A 22,322-nucleotide genomic window follows, 5' to 3' on the forward strand; every position below is an offset into this window, starting at 1 on the left:
ATTACGTTGAACATTGCTTGATGAAATAATTATTTAATCGCCATCAACTAATTATCCCCGTAATTACCGCTGTTGTCGTCTGCTTTAACATAATGATTTCAATTTTTAACCAGGTAACCTGGTTTTTCCAATTCAAAGGGACCCGGCATATTCCATGGCCAGCAAGCACGTGTTTGGAATTACACTGAGGTGGTGTATTTTAACTCACGCGCTGTGACGTTAATTGATGGAATAAATCATTTACAATTGATATTGGCCTCTGCCTACAATATTGCGGCCGATGGCAAACGTCGTATAAAGAGATAAAGTAGTCGAACGATATGCACATTTTAGATTATGCATATTAATATTTTATATTATGCATATTTCATGTGCAAAACGCGTACAATTTTTCGGATTACCGTTTTCGGATTCTGTATTTTTTCGTCGATTATGATTTATTTTCGAAGTTCATAATAGCAAAAATAGAATGACGAATACACATGCGGTGATACGGAAGGTGTGGTTGATAATATTTCGAGTTGTATTCACCAAAAATTGCAATTGGAAAAACTATAAAAAATAGTATAGCCCAGGGCTCTGGGTGGGTTGGGGCCTCTGCCCTTAATTCTTATGTGTATGTAACTGGAGCTTAGATCTGGTTTGTTAAGTCACACCCACAACATTGAATGTATTCTTTATTGTAAAGCCATGATAATATTTTATAAGAAAATGACACACTGATATTATGCTTGTTTTTAAGTATATATTTATATTATAACTTAAAACCAATAGATATACATTTCATAAAACATAGATAAAATGAGATTCATTGTTTTTCTTTTTTTTTTTGCCTTCAGTACCGTTTTGCGGAAAAGTCCGCATATGTTTTGGCTAATATTTTTTTAAGGAAAAAAATTATGGCTATTATTTTCTGAAGGCCAGAGTGAGCACTGCTTAAGGATTTGTTCAAAACTCCTGAAGAAATCAAACAGGTTTTCTTTACATGGCTTTAACTTATATAAAAAGAAACAAAAGATGTTGTCTGTATATAATTACAATATTAAAGACGTTTACCATTTGATATGCATTTGTCCTTGTAACACTACTGTAAAGCAGGGATTTCTCAATACAAAATTGAACATTAGACCTTCATTATACAAATTTAATTCACTTTTATGATCTCTTAATGCAGATTTTTTTTTTTAAATGATGCAAATTATATCAAATATTGCACTAGGTACAGGACAAGACAATATAATTCCCATGTAAAATATATATTTATCACTGTCCATGTTCATGTTATTTAGTCTGTAAAGTGTATTCAGTTTGTTTTCTTTTGTTTTCTGTTAATATATATTATTTTGCATTTAAAGGCAATGATTATGTAGAGATGCAGGATACATTTGAATCGTTTATTTGTTTGGTTTCTTGTCCCCAAAGTTCTTGTAAAAGTATTATCATACATGTAATGTATTGTTCCTTTCATTTTTACGCCTATGCTCCTCTCATTTTATGTTTACATACATGTATGATGCTAGTGTATTATGCAAAGCTGAACATTTTTCATTATATGCTTTCTATTGTTCATTTATTACTTTAATTAATGAAAAATTAATGAAAGTGTACATTTTAGATTTTCTTACTGTCTATCATCCCACCATCAGGATTATTACATTTAGAACACTGGTGTTTTAAGCTTTGCTTTCCACTATTTGGTGGACATGTCAATTAAAGACTGTTTCAATGTGTATGATAAAATGTGGTAACCGTAATATTTTGTCATTTGTATAAAGATTAATGCATCATTTGATGCTCATATTTTGTGAATTGTCATAAACAAATATCTTTTTATTAAATATGTATGCAGCAACCTATTTTTAATAAATAAAATAAGAAGTAAAACAACATAAAAATATTTATTATACATTTTTTGGTTTTCTACCCGGAGTTATTTAGTGACAGTTAATAACCATGAACACAATAAAAAGTCATTATACATTTTCATTGTTTTAATTGTGCATTATGTGTTATCTTCTATTTGGTGCAATTTTTATTGTTTGCAAGACTAATGAGGGGCCTAACTGTCTATGGACCAAGCTGAGCAAAGTTGGTTTATGTTCAGTCATATGACATTATTAACAAATAAATCAGTAAGGGTGGTAGTAATTCAATGGTTCAAGTCAGCATTATCTGTTTCTCTAAAACGTGCATAAAGAAAGGTGTGGATCAGACATTTTAAAGAAAAAAATATGTAAATAAAATAGACTAATTAGACCTGGTTATTATGCTTGGAAATAAGAAGTTTTAATCTCAGTAATATTTATGTCTTCTTAAGTTGTAAATTGTTTAAAAAAAACTTATTTTGTTACATATTTTACAATCATTTGATACAAAGTAGAGTTATTGCCTAATTCATTTCAAAGGAGATGTTGTTTTTGTTTGAAATAAAAGACGTAAATTATCTTAAGTTTGTTTATAGTGTTTTACAACCCCAAATGATTTGTTGGTATATTCCTTTAACCCATTTATGCCTAGCGTCTAGAAAAAATGCCTTGGCAAACAGCGTAGACCCAGATGAGACGCCACATAATGCGGCGTCTCATTTGGGTCTACGCCGTTTGCTTAAAGGAATTTTTGTAAGAAATAAACTAAATATAGAAATAAATATTCCAGACATTCCTAATTTTGGAACTCAATTGATCAAATTTAGAAGGATGGGAGAGTCCACTAGGCATAAATGGGTTAATGATAATGTTGAATCTACAGAATAATTATTCTTCAAGCCCACGATGCTATACAATTGAATTAGTTGTATCAACTGCTTTTTATTTCCACAGTTCCGTGAATGTATTCACGTGATATTCAAACGTAGTGACTCACTGTTTTGTTTAAAATAGCTAAATTATGTGGTGTTTAATTTTGGTTCGTAAATCTTATACATGTATACAGGTAAATGAAGATTTTAATTGATTACTTTCTCAATTATATCCTTGTTGAAATGACAAATCTTGATGGATTGGGAAAAACACACGGAAACATGTGGTTGCGATGTGATATTCATGCAGAAAAACAATTTTATAAACTTGAGGCAGAACACTTTCCTGGAAACAAATAAAAATTAGTATAATTTGACATACCGCACAAATACGTAAAATCATGCATTTCCTGACTCATTCAATGATAAGGGCAGCACTCAATAATATAATTAGTTTACACCTTTTTATTTTAGCTCGATTGCATCGAAAGCCTCTGGCTTATACAGACGCTCTCGTTTCCTTTTCCTGGCCCTATAACCAGTACTTGGTGTCTTTGGGGAAGATCTAGAGAACGCTCCCCGAATGGGGGGATCGAACCCGTGACCTCCCGATCGCTAGGCGAAAATAACGCCACGGCGAATTAAATATTTTTGACATGGCGGCAAGTCGCCAGTAACAACTTGTGTACCGTGTCGGTTGCGAATTCATGAGATTGTAACATATGTGCCAGTGACGTCATCATAATTTGTTTATTGGTATTATGCGTTGTTAATAGTCTGTTATTGAATTAACAGACGCGAAAAACTGTTAAACTCGTTAACACGAATATGATGTTATTACAACACCCAGGTCGGTTGTAATGTGACGTACAACATGCGTGACATAGCTTGAACATAACGTTCGCGATAATTAAGGTTATTTTGACTCATGAATCTTCGTTTAATCCATCAAACGATCGAAGTGTTGGTTATAGCGTCCGTAATTTGAATAGTTTCTATATATATCTTACAGGAATTAACTGTTCCATCCAGCCATCACGGATTACATGCAAAGACACTTTGGCAACCTTGGACAACAAAATTACGACAGGTTGTCATAAAAAACGCTCCTTTAGTATAGACAACACGAATTAAAGTAATGTTCATCCATCGTCATAATGTTTTTAATCATTGTTTCATCAACGAAAATCTGTAAATATTATCAAGTATTTACAATAAAGTTAAGCTATGATGATTAAAGTATAACACGTACATTCGGTGGTTAAAATTTGAAGATGTGTATGAAATCTGCAATTGTCGGTTTGTTACATATATTTTCTTCTTAGACGTTCTGTCAGTAGCTGATGTATTTGTGAATTTATATTCAACAGGCTACATTTCGTATTTTAATATCGACACAAATATCTATTCATTACGGCGCAATCTTTTCCGATGTGGTCTACCGCAAGATAACGATTGACGCTAGCTGCTATTTGGACATTGACACAGGGAGCATTGCGTAAATATGTACACGGAAGTCATATTAAATTATGGAAATTTCAAATACATGTAATAAACGCACGACAACATCGCAACGAATAGAAAGTTAAATCAACAAGAACAATTTGTCTGGTCGTTGATTACAAAATAGTTGAACACTTCCCTGGTTGTTTTACTATTATATACGAGGAATTTGAAAGGTAAACACGCGAACTGATGGACATGTCACGATTACTTGTTAGTCGCCGGTTTAAAACCAATTAATTTTTAAAGGGGCCTGTTCATGTTTTGGTAAATTGACAAAATTATAAAACAATGTTTCAGGATTGTACATTTTCATTCAAGTTATGCTATTTGCCAGGAAACAGTAATACTGAACATTTACCACGCTCTAAAATATCCATAACATGCATCTTTTGACGATTTAAAAACTATAAAGCGTTGCAACGCGAAACGATTGAATAATTTGGAGAGTTCTGTAGTTGTCGTTATATTTTTTTTTAATACTGGAGCTTTTAAGGTCTAATGTTTACTTGATCAATATTAAGCATTCAATGACAAACTCCAATACCTGCCAAAATCTGTGAAAAGGTCCCTTTAACATCACGAATGTAAGTCGCAGAGCTTATTTAAGTATTATGTACATGCTCGTAAATAGTGGTTTCATATTTGAATCGTTGTCGTCATGTGTTGTTTATCTATAATATATGCGGCATTAAGCGGGAGCAGAACAATAATCTGTTGATTTAAGCGTTAGTCACAACAATGGATTGAAGATTATTTCTTACACAACTTCTAGCGATCAATTACGACATGATACATGACTCGCGGATTTAACTTATGACTTGGTGATGTGGTTCACAAACTGGAATGCAATTATGTGTCATGGTTGCATATCTGCATCTTGTCACGTGCACTTGTCCGTGCACGCAGTTGTATCACGGTACACACTACTTCAAGGGCTAATAAGCCAAATGAGCCATTTGCATAAATCGCTTCAAATATCAACATCCAGCAAATTCCGCGAAGCATCAGCTCTCGAATTCCAATCCACAGAGGTTTTCATCTGAAATTTATATTAAACCATTTATGCCTAGTGGACTCTCCCATCCTTCTAAATTGGATCAATTTATTTCCAAAATTAGGGATGTCTAGTATATTTATTTCTATATTTAGAATATAACTTACATAAATTCCTGTAAGCAAACAGTGCAGACCCTGATGAGACGCCGCATCATGCGGCGTCTCATCTGGGGTCTACGCTGTTTGCCAAGGCCTTTTTTCTACACGCTAGGCATTAATCGGTTAACTCAAGACATTTTCCATACATATTTATTAACGTAAAGCTATTCATAATAAAACCGATACCCATATGGATTCCCCGCCGTATGCACTTTAAAACAATGGATTAAGAGTTTAAATGTGAATAGCCGCCAATAACGAAATGTTGGCGGTTCTGTTAAAACTTAAACTCCTAACAGTGGCTGTGGTCATGGCGACCTAAACTCATATTGACGTGTCTGCTCGTGTCAACCTCGTTACCGTGGGTGGTACTGTTTAAGCGTTGTTCAAACATTATTTTTATCAGCATGGGCGACTCAAATGTAATTAATAGTTCCTTAGCTACTCGTGTCTAATCAATGACGTAACAACTTTCCAAAACGCGGTACGTCAGTGCGTGCATGTCAAATTAAAGACAAATTGATAAAACATCATCACCCCACGACAATCACTATGATAACACGTATATACCGCACTCGTAATGGCTTAAGCTTAGGTCACGAATGCTAACACTTGGGAATGTGCTGTCAGCAATGGTGGCCGATATCGCCACGTCGAAAATTTGACAAGACAAGATAAGAAATACACGAATTGTTCATATGGATGCGAACATAAATCGTTTTGGTGTGACAGCGATACAATAAGGGCAAGATTATGAAAGCTACTGCAGCAATTTTGACAAGCCGGGTACGGTTAGTCGGGTCGAGTTTTTCGGGTCTAATATAAATTATACATCAACGTTCGTTTTCAATCGAAGATCTATCAATAAAATTTAGTCTTAATCTTTGCGTTCAATTTATAATTATAATTCAACATACATGTACTACATGTGGTGATGATGAATCACAAGCCATAAAGACACGTAAATAAAACGGTAAATGTATGACAACAGCTGATCATGTATTGTACAAATGCTTACCGGTATATTAGATTTTCATGTTCTACTTTAAAGCATGTTTAATTTATTCATTATATTATGGAAGTTATATAATTATATGTATCGTCATAAGGCGTTAAATAGGAAGAAGCTAATAAGTGTATATATTAAAATCATTAGATTGACTTAACAAAAATGGAAACAAAACTATTCATTTTATTGTAGACTAATTAGACCTGGTTATTATGCTTGAAAATAAGAAGTTTCAATCTTAGTAACATTTATGTCTTCTTAAGTTGTAAATTAATATAAAAAACTACTTTGTTACACATTATACAACATTTGATAAAGTAGAGTTATTGCCTAATTCATTTTAATGGAGATGTTGTTTTGTTTGTAATAAAAGAACGTACATTATTTTAATTTTGTTTATAGTTTTGTACAACCCCATTTGATTTGTTGGTATATTATTTTAACGATGTTTAATCTTCTTACATAATAATTATTCTTCAATTCCAAAGTTAATCTACAATGGGTTGTACCAACTGCATGTTATTGCTGCAGTTCCGTGAATGTATTTATGCCCTACCATTTGGGTCAAAAGTACAAATACGTCAACAGCTAAAAATAGATATCACCGCGGTGACAATTTGTCACTGCGGTAACAATTTTGTCACCACGGTGATATCTATTTTGTCACTGCGGTAACAATTTTGTAACAGCTGTGACAAATTATGACTGTTGGTATGTTTTTATGCCTGCTGTAACATTTATTTGTTTGGGTCAGTTTTCAACCAATCATTTTTCCCGTAACAAACCGACTCCCATATATCAAAATCATGTCAACCTTTAAATTTATAATTACTCATACGTGGATCTTTAAAACAAACACAAAAATAAATAAACAAAAACTTGATAAGTTAAGTTGATATAGATTTATTCTTAGTAAACCAGCAACTTTTTGAAGAGTTTTATAGGGATCGCCAGCTGTTTGTCACACTAATCGGTGTGAGTAAATAAATGGTTAGTGAATCGTTCATTTTGTTTGTAAAATTAACACTTATTGGAATATCTGCTTTATCGCCATTCATAAGGAATCCATAGGAGGTTTTGGTGTGACGTCACAAGAGGGGTTTTCCGTTACTAAAAATAGATTGGCCGTCACACCTCTCGATCGCGGCCATTTAGATTGTATTAGAGTAAAGGTCGTCGGAAGACTAAAAACTGACAATTTCACAAAACAAAACTATAAATACCCGTATTCTTTTTTAAAGTAAGACTTAAATAAATGATAATTCAAAAATAATAAAACATATAATAATTTGATTATAATTATGAGTGGTGTGGATGCGATAGTGTTATTTTTCATCCGCAATAGAAATTTATTGTAAGAGGTGCATTGAATCAGTTATAAAACAAAGCCCTAAAATAGCGCAATACATTACAATCTTTCAATGTAGTTTTAATTTTCTTTTACATTGAATGAATTTTCGTTTCGTTTACATTGAATGAAAATATTAATTAATTTTAGCATTCAAATGGAAAAAAACACCTGCATATTTTGAAAATTGAAATGTCTTTACATGTTTATTGAAAACTCTTTAGTAGTGATAATGAGCGATACAAATCTATCATTTTATGATACCATAAATCTAAACATTTAATTTATTTTACGCAAGTATTTTATATCCATACTATGATCAAACGTGATTGCTTGTTTTCATGATGATGTTTCGAACACTGCAGTATCGCACGATCTTTACACGTTATAGCAGAGTTTTCATTTGCAGGTACCCGTAACATACGTTAATTGTGTAGCAGTAAATTTGTACACTATTTCTAATTTATAGTTATTAAACACTTTATTGTTATGCTAAAACTGTCTAATATATTATATATACACTGTACAGTTCCTGTTAATCCAGTTATGACAAATGTATATTTCTTTTTAATATGTTCAAATATTTTATTAAAGCAACTGTTAAGTATTTGGCTTAAATGACTGCTCAATATGCCAAGAGGTGACCTGGAGGTATCATAAATTGTGTTTAATGACCAGACACATGTGGTTTATTCAGGGTATAGGTCCCCGGGTTTATGACACCCTGTTTTCTTAGTTCGTTTCGTTTTGTTTATTGGCAAAAAACGGCAAAAGCATTGCTTTGGGCCATTTACAAAAATTATAAAGATTATGGCCAAGACACACAGTCAAGTATCATATATATACATACAGTCATACATAAATAAACCTGCATATTATATGACTATTTTTATAATATATACATCAAATAAGTTTATTCAAAATCCACAATGCAAGCAATGCATCACGTAAAATCATAGCATTATGACAATATTTAGCAACTCTTCTGATTTTTCGTTTAGACCTAGATGACATAAAATTAATAAACATATTCATAGACGGCCAGGAAGTACTTACTAGGTATTTTTTCCTTATGTCAGTAAAAGCAGTACAACATAACAAGAAATGGTATTCAGATTTACATGAACATAATCTACACACTCTATTACTGCGATCTACATTTCTGTATCTGCCCGTTTCTATTTCTAGATTATGAGAGCTCAGACGAAGTCTTGTAAGAGGTATTCTTGATTTTTCATGTGATACATAGTCTAAATAATTATCATATTCAAAAGTACTTTTAAATTTACAGTAATTGTCTGGACAGTATCCGATCATAACTAGATAATCGGTTTGTGATGAACAAAGGGGCAATTAAACAGAGTGTCAAAATTGGTGTGAACAATTAAATAAAAACAATAACATTTATCAAAAGGATTTATTTAATCTGTAACAAGGTAAGTTTTTACAGACAAATAGGTTCAAATCAGTTTCTATATGTTGATTACATGAAATCGATCTATAGTTGTTTATTTTCGTTCTTATTTGTGTTCGTTCATTGAATTTAATTTATTCTGAAAGAATTTCAATTTCTGAGTATTTTGTTGTGCTTAAAAAGGGTCGCAAATATGTGTCAAGTAGAGATTATTATGATAACCTTATCACGATGCGGTTAATATAAAATCATGCATTTCCTGACACATTTAAAGATAAGGGCAGCACTCATTACTATAATTAGTTTAAACCTATTTATTTTAGCTCGATTGCATCTAAAAGCTCGGGCTTATAGAAACGCTCTGGAGTCCGTTTCCTGGGCCTATAACCAGTACTTGGTGTCTTTAGGGACGATATAAAGAACGCTGCCCAAGTGGGGATCGAACCCGTGACCTCCCGATCGCTAGGCGGACACCATATCAATTAACGCCACGGAGAACTTAGTTAATAATATTTTCGAAATAGCGGCAAATGGCAAGTAACAACTGTGTACCGTGTTGGCAGTTGCGAATTTATGCGAATGTAACATATGTGCCAGTGACGTAATTTGTTTATTGGAATTATGCGTTGTTGATAGTCTGTTATTGAATTAACAGACGCGAAAAACTGTTGAACTCGTTAACACAAATATAATGTGATTACAACATCCAGGTCCCTTGTAATGTGACGTACAACATGCGTGGCATAGCTTGAACATAACGTTTGCCATGATCAATGTTATTTTGACTCACGAATCGTCGTTTAATCCATCGAACGATCGTAGTATTGGTTACAGCGTCCGTAATTTGAACAGTTTCTATATAAATCGGACAGGAATCAAATGTTCCATCCAGTCATCACATATTACATGCAAAGACCCTTTAGCAATATTGGACAACATAAGTACGACAGGTTGTCATAAAATATAAACGCTACTTCAGTATAGACTACACGAATTTAAGTTATGTACATCTTCATAATGTTTTAACGTTTCAAAAACGAAAATCTGAAATTATTATAAAGTATTTACAATTAAGTTTTTCTATGATGGTTAAAGTATAACAATTATTCGGTTGTTGCTATTTGAAGATTTGTATGAAATCTGCAAGTGTCAATTTGCAACATATATTTTCTTCGTGAACGTTTTGTCAGTAGCTGATCTATGTGTGAATTTGTAATCAACAGGCTACATTTCGTATCGAAACAAATATGTATTCACTACGGCGACCTCATATCCGATGTGGTCTACCACACGATAGCGATTGACACTACCAATTGGTCATTGACACAGCGAGCATTGCGTAAATATGTACATGGAGGGGGCGGGGCATGTTAAATTAATAACATTTCAAATAAATGTAATAATCGCACGACAACGTCGCAACGGATAGAAAGTTAAATAAACAACAACAGTTTGTCTGGTCATTGATTACAAAATAGTTGAACATCTCCCTGGTTGTTTTACTATTATATACGAGGAATTTGAAAGGTAAACACGCGAACCGATGGACATGTCACGATTACTTGATAAAACAAATAATTTTTAAAGGGGCCTGTTCACGTTTTGGTAAATTGACAGAATTATAAAACAATGTTTCAGATTCGCAAATTTTCGTTGTAGTTATGATATTGTGAGGAAACAGTTATACTTAACATTTACCATGCTCTAAAATATCCGTTTCATGCATCTTTTGACGATTTAGAAACATGAAAAGTATAAAGCGTTGCAACGCGAAACGATTTAATAATTTGGAGAGTTCTGTAGTTGTCGTTATATTTTGTGATACTATGACGATTGCTTATATAAAAATGCTTACAAAAATGTAAAGCGCCTTTGAACGCACATCTCGAGTATGAAAAGGGCGCTATATAAATGTGGTATTTAAAAAAATAATATAAAGTATAAAATACATCACTCATTATGAGCACGGATGGCCGAGTGTTCTAAGCAATCGACTTTTACTCCAGGGGTCTGTAGTTCGAGCCCAGTTGAGGGTTGCTTTTTCTTTCTTTAATTTTATTCATTTGAATGGAGCTTTTAAGACCCAATGTTTACATTATCAATATAAAACATTTAACGAAAAACTTCAATATCTGCCAAAATCTGTGAAAAGGTCCCTTTAACGTCATGATTTTCAAATATAAGTCGCAGGGCTTATGTAAGAATTGTGTACATGCTCTTAAATAGTGGTTTCATAATCTGACTCGTTTTTGCTGTTTGTTGTTGATCTATAATACATGCGGGATTAATCGCGAGCAGAACAATAATCTGTTGATTTAAGCGTTAGTCACAACAATGGATTAAAGATTATTTCTTATACGACTTCTAGCAATTAATTACGACATGATCATGATACATGACTCGTGGATTTAACTTATGACTTGGTGATGTGGTTCACAAACTGGAATGCAATTATTTGGCCTGGGTGCTTATTTTCATATTGTCACGTGCACATGTCCGCGTGTATATGAAGTGAAAACACCAAAAATAAACAACGGTTGCGATAGACACCTTTAAACTGTTAGATGCCCATAATATCACTTAAACATTAGTTCATTTTTGTTGTTGCTGAATTTATATATGTCGTGCATTAATTTATGACATCAATCTTAACTTGTTATATCTAATTTAAATCTAAATTAGCATAAATTATATTGTTTCACATGTTTTTCATTAAATTAAACGCTTGCATTTATTCGGCTACTGCCGTTTGCATATTTTTGCTACTGACATTTGCCATTCCTAAACGTACTACTGACGTTTGCCATATTTGTTTTCACTCTTTAAACGTTTATTTAATATCTGGTAGATATTTTTGTTTGTTTATGCATAGACATATGTAATATATGTTCGTCCAGTGAAGCATAGACAGTTCTGTGATCGTTAATTTTCGAGAACACAGACTCTTTGTAATTTTACTACTGACGTTTGCTTCGTAAATGGAAATTTGCGCCGAAGTGTTCTCGAAAACCAGAGCAACACACAAAACGCGTGATATACCGATCGAAAGCTATATGCATGCCATATTGCATGCACTAGGTCGTATGAAAGTCAGAGGATGATCAGCAACGATATTGGAAAACACCTACCTTGCGCGGCTGTTTGTTGTCATAAAATGACTACTGACGTTGACTTTTGTGGTCACGTGACAGTTTTTGTTCATTCACAGTGTAATATATTGGCCGATTATTTTAAATAAAATAGAAAAAGATACTGGTATAACCATTATCTATAATTGTGTGTTATAACCCCCAAATAACCATTATTTATGATGTTGTGTTATAACCCCCAAATAACCATTATCTATGATTTTGTGTTGTAACCCCCAAATTTTTCATAGTTCATTTTATTCACATTGGTTTCCTTTTTTTTCTGGCATCCGTGTGCAGTTTTCATTAATGGAACAGAACTGTGTAGGTTTTAAAAAATCTGCTTCATCTTGTAAGCGTTATTTCATATTTTTCTCAACTTCAAGGGGCGATGATTCTGAACTTATTCTTACGTTGCCCATTTACGATAGGGGTTGAGTACTCATTGATATGAAAACACTGTAAAAGTTGAAAAAAAATTGAATGAAAACTGCAAATTGCATAAAGAAGCAATACTTTGAAATTCAGTAAAAGATCTTAATAGATTTATTGCTCCGATATTCATAATATTCAATAGGGTTTGAGTAATACTGATATAAAAACACTTAACAAGTTTGGAAAGATTCAGACGAAAGTTGTGAAATCTTTTAAACAAGTGAAAATTGTTTATTTTGTCAAATTTAATAGAAAAAAATCTGGACTTATTGTCCCGATGTTTCTCATTTTAAATGAGGTAAAAATGCTCATTGATATAAAGACACTGTAAGTTTGGAAAGAATCTGATGAAAAATGTTGACATAATCACCTAACCAAGCAGTTTTTCACTTTTATTTTTAAATTCAAAGAGACATAATTCTGGACTTATGGTCCGATATTGCTCATAGAGAGTTTGGGTTGGGTCCTCATTGATAAAAAAAAACCTGTGCAAGTTTGGGAACAATCGGATGAAAATTTAGGACTTCGAACAAAGATTTCAAAATTTCTCAAATTCTAAGGAAGATAACTATGGACGTAATGGTCGGATAATGCTAAAGGGCCCATACCACCTGGATAGTAATACGTGTCGCGCTTCGCGCTCTATACGTGGTTCTAAAAAAAAACTCCGAGGAGTGCTTGACTCTAGGGAAACGGTTTGCCGGGACACAGCTCCTCCTTGATAAGCGGCTGCTTCCTTTATCGCAACTTATTGTTACAATCAATAATACGTGTCGCGCTTCACGCTCTATATGTGATAGGGATAGTAATTAGGGCCTATGATAGACAACCATAAAAATACACGGATAATAGATGTGTTGTTTGCATTTATTTGTTAATATGAAAACACGTGTATTTTTTTATAAGATATTTAAGTGATGTAAGAAATTTTAATTAACGTTGTCACCACGCGGCATCCATTAATTTTAATAAAAATGTCCAATTGTAGTAAAATGGATTTTAAAATGTCTACATAAAATAAAGCTTCTTTATATTTATTAACCTGACTGAAAAAAATTGTCAGCCGCCGCACTGTTCCGTTCGTGCCGGAACCCGGGATTGAACCGGGGGCCTTTAGATGATTGTTGCGTAAACAACTTAAGTCTAACGCTCTCCCAACTGAGCTATTCTGGCTGACATCAATTATGTACTGCTATTTGGTGAAGTTGTGTATAGCGATCGTTATTATATGTCTATTAATAAACTAATACATTGTACGTTTTCGTACCACTACGCCTTCCAATAAACTTGCTTGCGCGATAGGTCGTCAAATATCGTACTACATCGGTTCTCCACTAAAAAAGCAAATTAGAAAAAACTCAAAATAAATATATTTCGATTATGTTTTGTTTTTATACAAAACCAGAAAGTTTTGCGTATTTGCCCAGTCCCTGTGATCTTTCCCCTGTGATCAGTTGTGGATCAGTTATTAATTAAAACAATTAGCTTTGCATTATTGGCAATAAATGTTGTAATAAATGTAATAGGCACAAATGCAGTACTTATTTACACTAATTTACACAAAAAATCACCACTATGCAAGATATTCTTAAAACAAAAATATAAACATTGATCCGTAAAATAACTTCTCCTCCCATAAGCGAAAAAAAAATGCATTACATACTAGTCGCCGCTCTCCAGAGCGACGCCAATAATTACATAGCATTAAAACACACATAAAACTTGAAAATGGCCATTCTATATAAGATTTATAAGAGGCTATGAAGAGTTAAATATTGCGTATTTTCCACATACTTGTTCTCTATATACATATTTACGTTAAAAAGTTAGATTAAAAGTTAGGTTGCCATTGCTAGTCCATAATTAAAAACTGACATAAGATAAATTGACGTAAAATACTGACACTGCGAAAAGAGGCACTACACGTTTTACATAAAATTGTTTAAGATAGCAATTATCACCTCTGACCAGGTCGGACATTAACTCATTAGCAATGGTTACCAACGCTTAGATTAAAACTAACAGACACTATTAACAAAGACCATATTTACATAGCTTACAATTTAAAACCATATCAGTTAAAAATTATAACTATGACAACCACACTGAACAGTGACTCCAGAATGATAGAGACATACTTAGCAGAACAGAAATCCAGTTCATATTTCTTCCCCAGGAATCAGTAACCCTACCCAGTTTCCCATAATAATCTGTGTGACTTAATACAGGATTGGGTCTCCTCATTCTGGGTGCACACCATTTAAGGAGGTTATTTTGCACTACCTAGCATGTTGCAGTTGTGGATATAACAATAAAAAGGATAAAATACTTGTACTCCAAAATAGGTCTTATTACAGTGAGTTTTAAACCTATTTTAAGTAGATGTATTTTTTCCTTTCATGAAGAATAGAATAGCAGGTTTTGGCTGATAAGTACATAACATTCTCTGTAGTGATTATGTATTTCAATTTTTCTCAATCTGACATGGCATGACTATCAGGATTTACACTTAAATTATCCATTAGCATTTTCCTTGCATCAACATACAACGGACAGTGAAAGAGTACATGTATTTCATCATCGATCTTATCTGTACAATGGAAACAAGTTCTATTACATAGCTCAATATTTTCAAACCGGCCAGTCTCTAACCTAAGCGGCGCTACACCACACCTAAACTTAGTTAAAGCACTTCTATAATTGAATGGTATTTTACCGCTAATATATGTTTCAGTACCAAAATCTACTTTAAATAGTTTATTAGTTCTTAATTTATTTCTTCCTATGCCCCTTTGTCCAGATTCTCTATTAATTAAATTTTCCATTCAACAGTTTCCTTCTCTAATAACTTAGATTCTATATCATTTATAACATGTTTACTATTACCTAATGGTGTATCTACATGTGGTGTCAGCTATGGTGGCCGTTATCGCCACGTCGAAAATGTGACAAGACAGAATAAGAAATACTCGAATAGTTCATATGGGTGCAAAGATTAATCGTTTTGGTGTGAAAGCGATACAATAGTTTTTTCGGGTCTGGTATAAACTATATATCAACGTTCGTTCTCAATCGAAGATATATCAATAAACTTGCGCAATTTGTGTTAATTATTTTTGCGGTTGCATAACTTTCAAGAAGGGTACCACACCAATCTATTTGCAAAGTGGCAACACTTAGATGCGTGGATTTGGTAGGATGGTACACCAAACTTGTATATATGGTGTATCATCATAAACAGTTCAATGGTATGTATAATATGACATATTTGATCATGTGCACCAATCTCTTGCACGAGTGTATGCGAGAGCATCGAACGACAACTCTGTGTGGGGTTTGCACGTACACTTAAGTTATTGCCCTTTGTGCGTCCAAAACGTTTGCAACTGTTTCTGACGTATTGAAAATCAGTGCACAGTTCTGTAAAAAATAAATAGTTTTTTAATAAGGGCGACTGTAAAAAAAATGTCTACGCAAAAAAAAATGATTGTAAAAATCATATAAATAAATTGAATCGACCCTCATCACGAGGTTTTTATAATGGATGAGGGGAGTTGATACGAGTTATCCTAGGAACCAGTCAAATCTCTTCTTGATGGGCGAGAGGTCCCTATTACCACCGCGAGTTTGTGCCAGTGACGCCGCGGAACAGCGGATGTCGCAGCCACGTGCTCGCCTCCGTGGCAACGTCGTTCCAGTCCCAGGCCGTGTCGAAGAGACCGTGATACATGTCGTTGAAAGGATTGGTAGGGTCCATGATATACGGAGGCCTCCTGTAATTTAGATGAAGAGTTTTATCATGTATAAAGAAATACATTTCGATAAATTCAAAGCTATGCTGCTATAAATATTTAATTGGTGAACAACACAACCGGAAAAATGAACACTATTACATAAATCGATGATCGCTATGTCAGCTATAATTCCAGACATAAATAAAAAAAGTGTCATATACATGTTTCTTTAAAGCAACATCAACATCATATCTTATTTAAGTCGGATAGTGTTTGATTTTAGTAAGATGGAACTTAGTTTGAACTGCTTAATTTAAGCACTATTGCATCGACATATTTTGTTTAAATTGACACTCTGAGTATCGAGACAGTGTGGGGTAATCTTAAGAACGCTACCCAATGGTAAATCTAACCTGAGAGATCCCGGTCGAATGGCGGAAACTACACAATTGAAATATAAAGAACTTTGATACTATGTCTTGTTCGCTTTTATTAATGACTATCACAAGAGTACCTTCGTTGTAAACATGTTTCTAGCTTGACTGAGGAGTATTTCATCTGCCTTGGAAATGTTGCCATGAACTGGCGATGGTTTACTAGTGACGTCAGCACGGCGTGTAGCGCGCGTACCATACTGAAGCTTGTGCTGGGACTTCCGGCATTGTTCCATGCATGCATCACTACCAGCTCCATGGCGAACGAGCTAGGCCACTTACAGTTTCTCACCGCCTGAAATAATGTTGATAATGCCACAATGTGTGCACACACCTGCTCATGCACTAGTCTTAAGTTCGAGTCTTACACAGTCTGTAATCAGTAGTCAGTTAATCAAAATGCAGGCTATTTCCATATGTTTTTATCTAATTATCACACACTTAAAATGTCTCCAATAAGAGCCGTTAAAATAAATCAAACTGCTTTGGCATTGCATATTCGTCTTAAAACACCTTCTTCACATATTCACTGTGATTATACTTTTAGACCGTTGAATGAAAGGGTACCACTATGTAAACGAAAATGACACTTCTTCTTCGTACACTCAGTTTAATTAAAATCTTAAAGGTACAACATTATTATGTATTATAAGGCATTAAGAAAATCACATGCCTTCATTTTCACATCTTCCCAGTATTTGACGATTCTTATCAAGTCCTTGACCTGCGTGGGCAGTGCCTGCATGACCTCCACCTGCAGAGGTCCCAATGTAACCGAGTATAAGTGCGTGTCTACATCTGGCCCTTGCATCTGGTCGAAAACGTGGTCCGGGACCATGCCTGTGAACACAAAATGTGTACAATGCGATTTGAACACCCATGCAATCAAAGTAATCTGAAAGTATGCAATACAATATTCCCAAAATCTTCGTTTTAACCCTTTCAAAATCAATCCGTGCGAGACCGGCGCTCAAATGACACATGAAACAAACTATTGAGGGAAACATACATTTTTGGTAGCAGCATTTACCCCAAAGGACTTAACAGCATTTATTACGGATAAACCATCGAATAAAAGAACAATGGTTGCTTTTTTAAAAGTTCGAAGGTGATCTTGGTATACCTCTATCGAGCAAGTCAATTCCGAGAAGGACGTCAACTGACTGCGAGAAGTTGCCATTTGTCAGCTTGACCTGTACGGAGTACTTTGTGACCTTCTCTAGCTGAGCCTCTCCGTATTTCGTCAGGTATGTTTTCAACTCCTGCAGCAAGTCCCTTGAATCCTGTGTGTATTTGCCCACGCTGTTGTACTCGGCCAGCATAAGGATCAAGTCGATATCGGATTTTCCGCGGACCGCTGTACCTTTGCCGAATGACCCCGACTGAAAATGTGTTTCTTGAATTTGTTAAATAATAATGATGCATATACCAGTTACCAGTATATAATTCTGTCTACTAGGCAAGGCTCATTTCGTATGCTCTGCGATGCGCACATTATACGCTGCACCACTCTGCGTTACTTTCGGTTGTGCTACATTACGGCATAACGCTGTTACGTATGCATGTTTCATAGAGCTTGCCTGCCTATACCACGGTAAACACGTCGCTATGAACGTGCGCCGTGAACCCTGCATTAATCTATCTAAATTGTTGAACACCATGCCACTTTCTGATTTGTATCACTACCCGATAATACAAAAAACAAGAGGCCCTGGTGACTTTAAGGTGACCTGAATAGTATTAGCGTTAAGCATGGGTTGTTAACGTATTTTGTGAAAAGAAACGGTTTGTTGATTTAGCAGATATGTAAATATATGCGTGTTTGTGTGTGCGTTCATGATTTTTAAAATAGACATGTGTTACCCATTGCGACAAAGCTTCATTTTGGATAAAAGCGATATGAAGACAGTTAATTAATAATGAGCATAATCAGCCAAAGAAAATTGAAGTACAATTTTCTACAAATTGTTGTCAAGCTTTGAGATCATGAGATAATCATTTCAGATTCTTTGGATTTTATAAGGGATGAAAGTTTCAACTTGTTTTTGCAAAAAACGCTTTAAAGATACCAAAAACAACTGTATTTTGTCAATAGATTGAGTGTTCATGAAATAGGTTTTACATTATTAAATACAGTATGTTGAATTATTTTCATATATCAAAGTCGGTTGTAAGGAAGTAAATGAGTATGAGAATATCTAGTAGAAATCAACATTAATTTTCTTGTAAGGAAACAAACATCTGACACTTGATCTTTCTCATAGTTACAAATGTGTGCAGATATAGAAGTAATATGTCAAAGAATGCATTTAATGGCTATATTAGACCATGGTAAATGTTCAGTATTACTGTTTCCTCACATTTATCATAACTAAAACGAAAATTTGCGAATCTGAAACAACTTTTTTCAATTTTGTTAATTTAACAAAACGTAAAAAGGCCCCTTTAAAAGACGTGTTTAATTATTGTTGTTTATTACCATATTGTTCATATTTTGGACAAATTGTTTTAAACTTCCGAAACAAATTTCAGACTCACCTTGCAATGATATTTCCAATTGAAACAACAATAAAACCGGTTAAAATCACAAATCTTTGATAATCGTACACACACTACTTACTGACTGCAAACTGTATAAGCAGTCTAGCTTATCAATAGTGTCCATCTAACATCAAAACAATGGTTCTTGCTGTGAGTGTCTATTAATTTGGTCAAATTTCCAGGGAGCTGTAAGCCTGTTAAACAATCATCACATTGCTATTCGAGAAGTCATCAATCAATACTAGTGTATTGCAACAATGTAAGCAAAGGTATAACTGAGTTTTATTGAGAATATCATAAGTGAATGAAAGGTCAAATAAGATTCATACGTAACGAATGTTGTTGTTTTACTGGTTTTACCACTATGTTGAATTTCTGCAAATATTAAGATATCATCATCACCATCGACGTCGCCGTCATCATCATCATCATCATCATCATCATCATCATCATCATCATCATCATCATCATCATCATCATTATCATCGTCATCAATGTGCACGAACATCCTCATTACAACTAGAGTTTTAACATTTAAAGTTTTAATATAGCCATATAAAGAAAACTGCCGCTCCCTATCGCGGCCATGTTTTGCAACGAACCGTAACCATTCTAAAACTCCGCCGTGCTATCATAAGAAAAAATATTTTGACCGAGTTCCATGACGATTGGACTATGCATGTGACCTCTAGAGTGTTAACAAGATTTTAATATAGCCATAGAAGGAAAACTGCCCCGCCGACTGGCGGCAATGTTTTTCAACGAACCGGAATACTTTTAGAACTCAGCTGAGACATCATTAAGAAAAATGTAATGACCAATTGTCATGAAGATTTTGCTATACATGTGGCTTCTAGATTATTACCAAGGTTTTTCTTTAATTTGACCTAGTGACCTAGTTTTTGATCTCACGTGACCCAATTTTCAAACTCCACCAAGATATCATTGGAACTCATCGTTGGACCAAGCTTAATGAAGATTAGACATTACATGTGGCCTCTAGAGTGTTAACAAGGCAAATGTTGTCGACGGACGACGCACGACGGACCAAAGGCGATATCAAAAGCTCACCATGAGCCTGGTGTACTCAGTTGAGCTAAAAATAAGTTGTCGATGTAATCATAGAAATATAAAAAATACTAAACAAAAATACTTTTATAACACGTCTCGGTCGAAGCCTTCCTGGAATGTTGTTCTGGAGAAAATGAATCAACCGATCAACCATCGCATTATTTCTCTGTAAAGTCTCCCTGTCCGGTTTCACGGTGTTGTCGATGAACACATTTAGTGTCCTCTCATCATTTATACTGTAGATGTCCATTTCAACTTGAACGAAGCAAAATTAGTCGCAAAATGTTCGTCACAATGAGTGATAACTTTCTGTTGGTATTGTATGATTTACAGAAAATACGATAGATTTCCCATTTTGTATGCTGTGGTTTTACAGAAAATCCGCAATATTTTCCAACTAGTCATGGTCTATATTTAGATTAGTTCACGAACGTTCTATTTTGGCTTCCCAGATGTTGCCACACCGTAATAATAGACTGATCCCGGTAAAGCACGAGTTTAGAAAACCCCACTAATCACCCCGGTACAAACAACGCTGATCCATTATATCAACCAATGATAGCTTCCTTTAAATAATAGAGGTTGATACGGTGTGTGATTTTGAAAGGATTATAAATGGGTCATGTTTATTTGTACCAGCAGATTAGTGGGGTTTTCCAAAAAGTTGCTTTTTCCGGGATACATATATTATAGTTAACTAGATAGAGATCGGGTTAAGATGACAAACGAACCATAAACCCGTTTGTAACACAAAACCATCCAACCATATGTAATTTGTGGCAAAGGTGTTTTCGGTGTAACTGATTAAGATCGCTTTTGACAGTGATTTCTTGCTATAATTTTGCATCTGCAAAAGTGAGTACACAACTCAAAATTCGACAATTTCAGATTGTACTTATGCAAACTTACAAAAATGCGTTAATGCATGACAAAAACATGATTGAATATCGTAGGCGAAATTAAAAGGAGTAGAGGCGGAAATAATGTACGCCTACCCTCCTACCAACATTTGCAAAGGTTTGACTTACTTAAATCACCATAATATTATTCATATTTTATATGTTATTTGTAAAATGAACATTCTGTTTAATTTGCTCTTTTTTTATATTACAACTTTTGTGTAATTAAACATAATGGCGGGAAAATGTTTTCTTTATCAAATCACAAAACAACTTTTTTCAGAAAATGTATTCACGTATAGTTATTTAGTCTGTAAAATGTATTTAATTTGATATTTGCTTTCGTTTTCTGTTAACAACATTCCTCGAAAGAACTGACCACCGTCTTGTCACACATATGTTTTGCAAACATACACTGGGTGTAAATTTTGTTTACATTTTTCAGGAATTGATGACGAAAACATGCAGGATTCATTTGCATTCTTAATTTATGTTTGTTTTCTTGTTCCCAAAGGTCTTGTAAAGGTATTATCATGCACGAAGTAACGTTGTCCCTTTCCTATTTACAACTATGGTTTTCTTAATTTAATGTTTACATCTGATGCTAGTTTGGTATGCAAAGCTGAACATTCGTTATTATATGGTTTGTATTGTTTCTTTCTTACTTAAATTAATGAAAATTTAATACAATTATACATTTTTTATTTTCTTACTGCTTCATATACTTAACATACGATCATTATAGTTACAACACTAGGGATTTGAGCATTGTTGTTGACTATTTGGTTGACATGTTAATAAAAGATTTATTCAAAGCCTATGGTGTTATGTCATAATATTTTGTCATTTATATGACGATTACAATGTCATTTGATGTTCATATGTTTAAAATAGTATTTAATACATATCTC

The 22,322-nt window shown here is 34.0% G+C and overlaps 1 protein-coding gene and 1 non-coding gene across 2 annotated transcripts; both read right to left on the bottom strand.

Annotated features, from left to right (window-relative positions):
• Positions 1–13,815: 13,815 nt before the first annotated feature.
• Positions 13,816–13,905, bottom strand: Trnal-uaa (transfer RNA leucine (anticodon UAA)). Its single transcript is given in 2 exon segments — positions 13,816–13,851; positions 13,869–13,905. It is a non-coding gene; the product is annotated as a tRNA-Leu (tRNA).
• Positions 13,906–14,224: 319 nt separating this feature from the next.
• LOC127878910 (2'-5'-oligoadenylate synthase 3-like) lies at positions 14,225–20,920 on the bottom strand. Its single transcript, XM_052425451.1, has 5 exons — positions 20,595–20,920; positions 18,024–18,282; positions 17,574–17,740; positions 16,981–17,195; positions 14,225–16,505 (listed from the first exon to the last, which is right to left on the bottom strand). Exons 1-5 carry the CDS (start codon positions 20,760–20,762, stop codon positions 16,346–16,348), a joined length of 969 nt encoding a protein of 322 aa, XP_052281411.1. The 5' UTR covers positions 20,763–20,920; the 3' UTR covers positions 14,225–16,345.
• Positions 20,921–22,322: the final 1,402 nt, after the last annotated feature.

This window comes from Dreissena polymorpha, chromosome 4 (genome assembly GCF_020536995.1).
Source record: "Dreissena polymorpha isolate Duluth1 chromosome 4, UMN_Dpol_1.0, whole genome shotgun sequence".
Classification (NCBI taxonomy): domain Eukaryota; kingdom Metazoa; phylum Mollusca; class Bivalvia; order Myida; family Dreissenidae; genus Dreissena; species Dreissena polymorpha.

Bases quoted from the DNA above. Each gene is read 5' to 3' on its own strand.
- LOC127878910 (XM_052425451.1), bottom strand. From the start codon at position 20,762: ATGGACATCTACAGTATAAATGATGAGAGGACACTAAATGTGTTCATC. The intron at 17,741-18,023 runs GTATACCAAGAT...TTGTGTTCACAG, and splicing joins AATTGACTTGCTCGATAGAG to GCATGGTCCCGGACCACGTT. The intron at 16,506-16,980 runs GTACTCTTGTGA...TCTAAATTACAG, and splicing joins GAAACATGTTTACAACGAAG to GAGGCCTCCGTATATCATGG.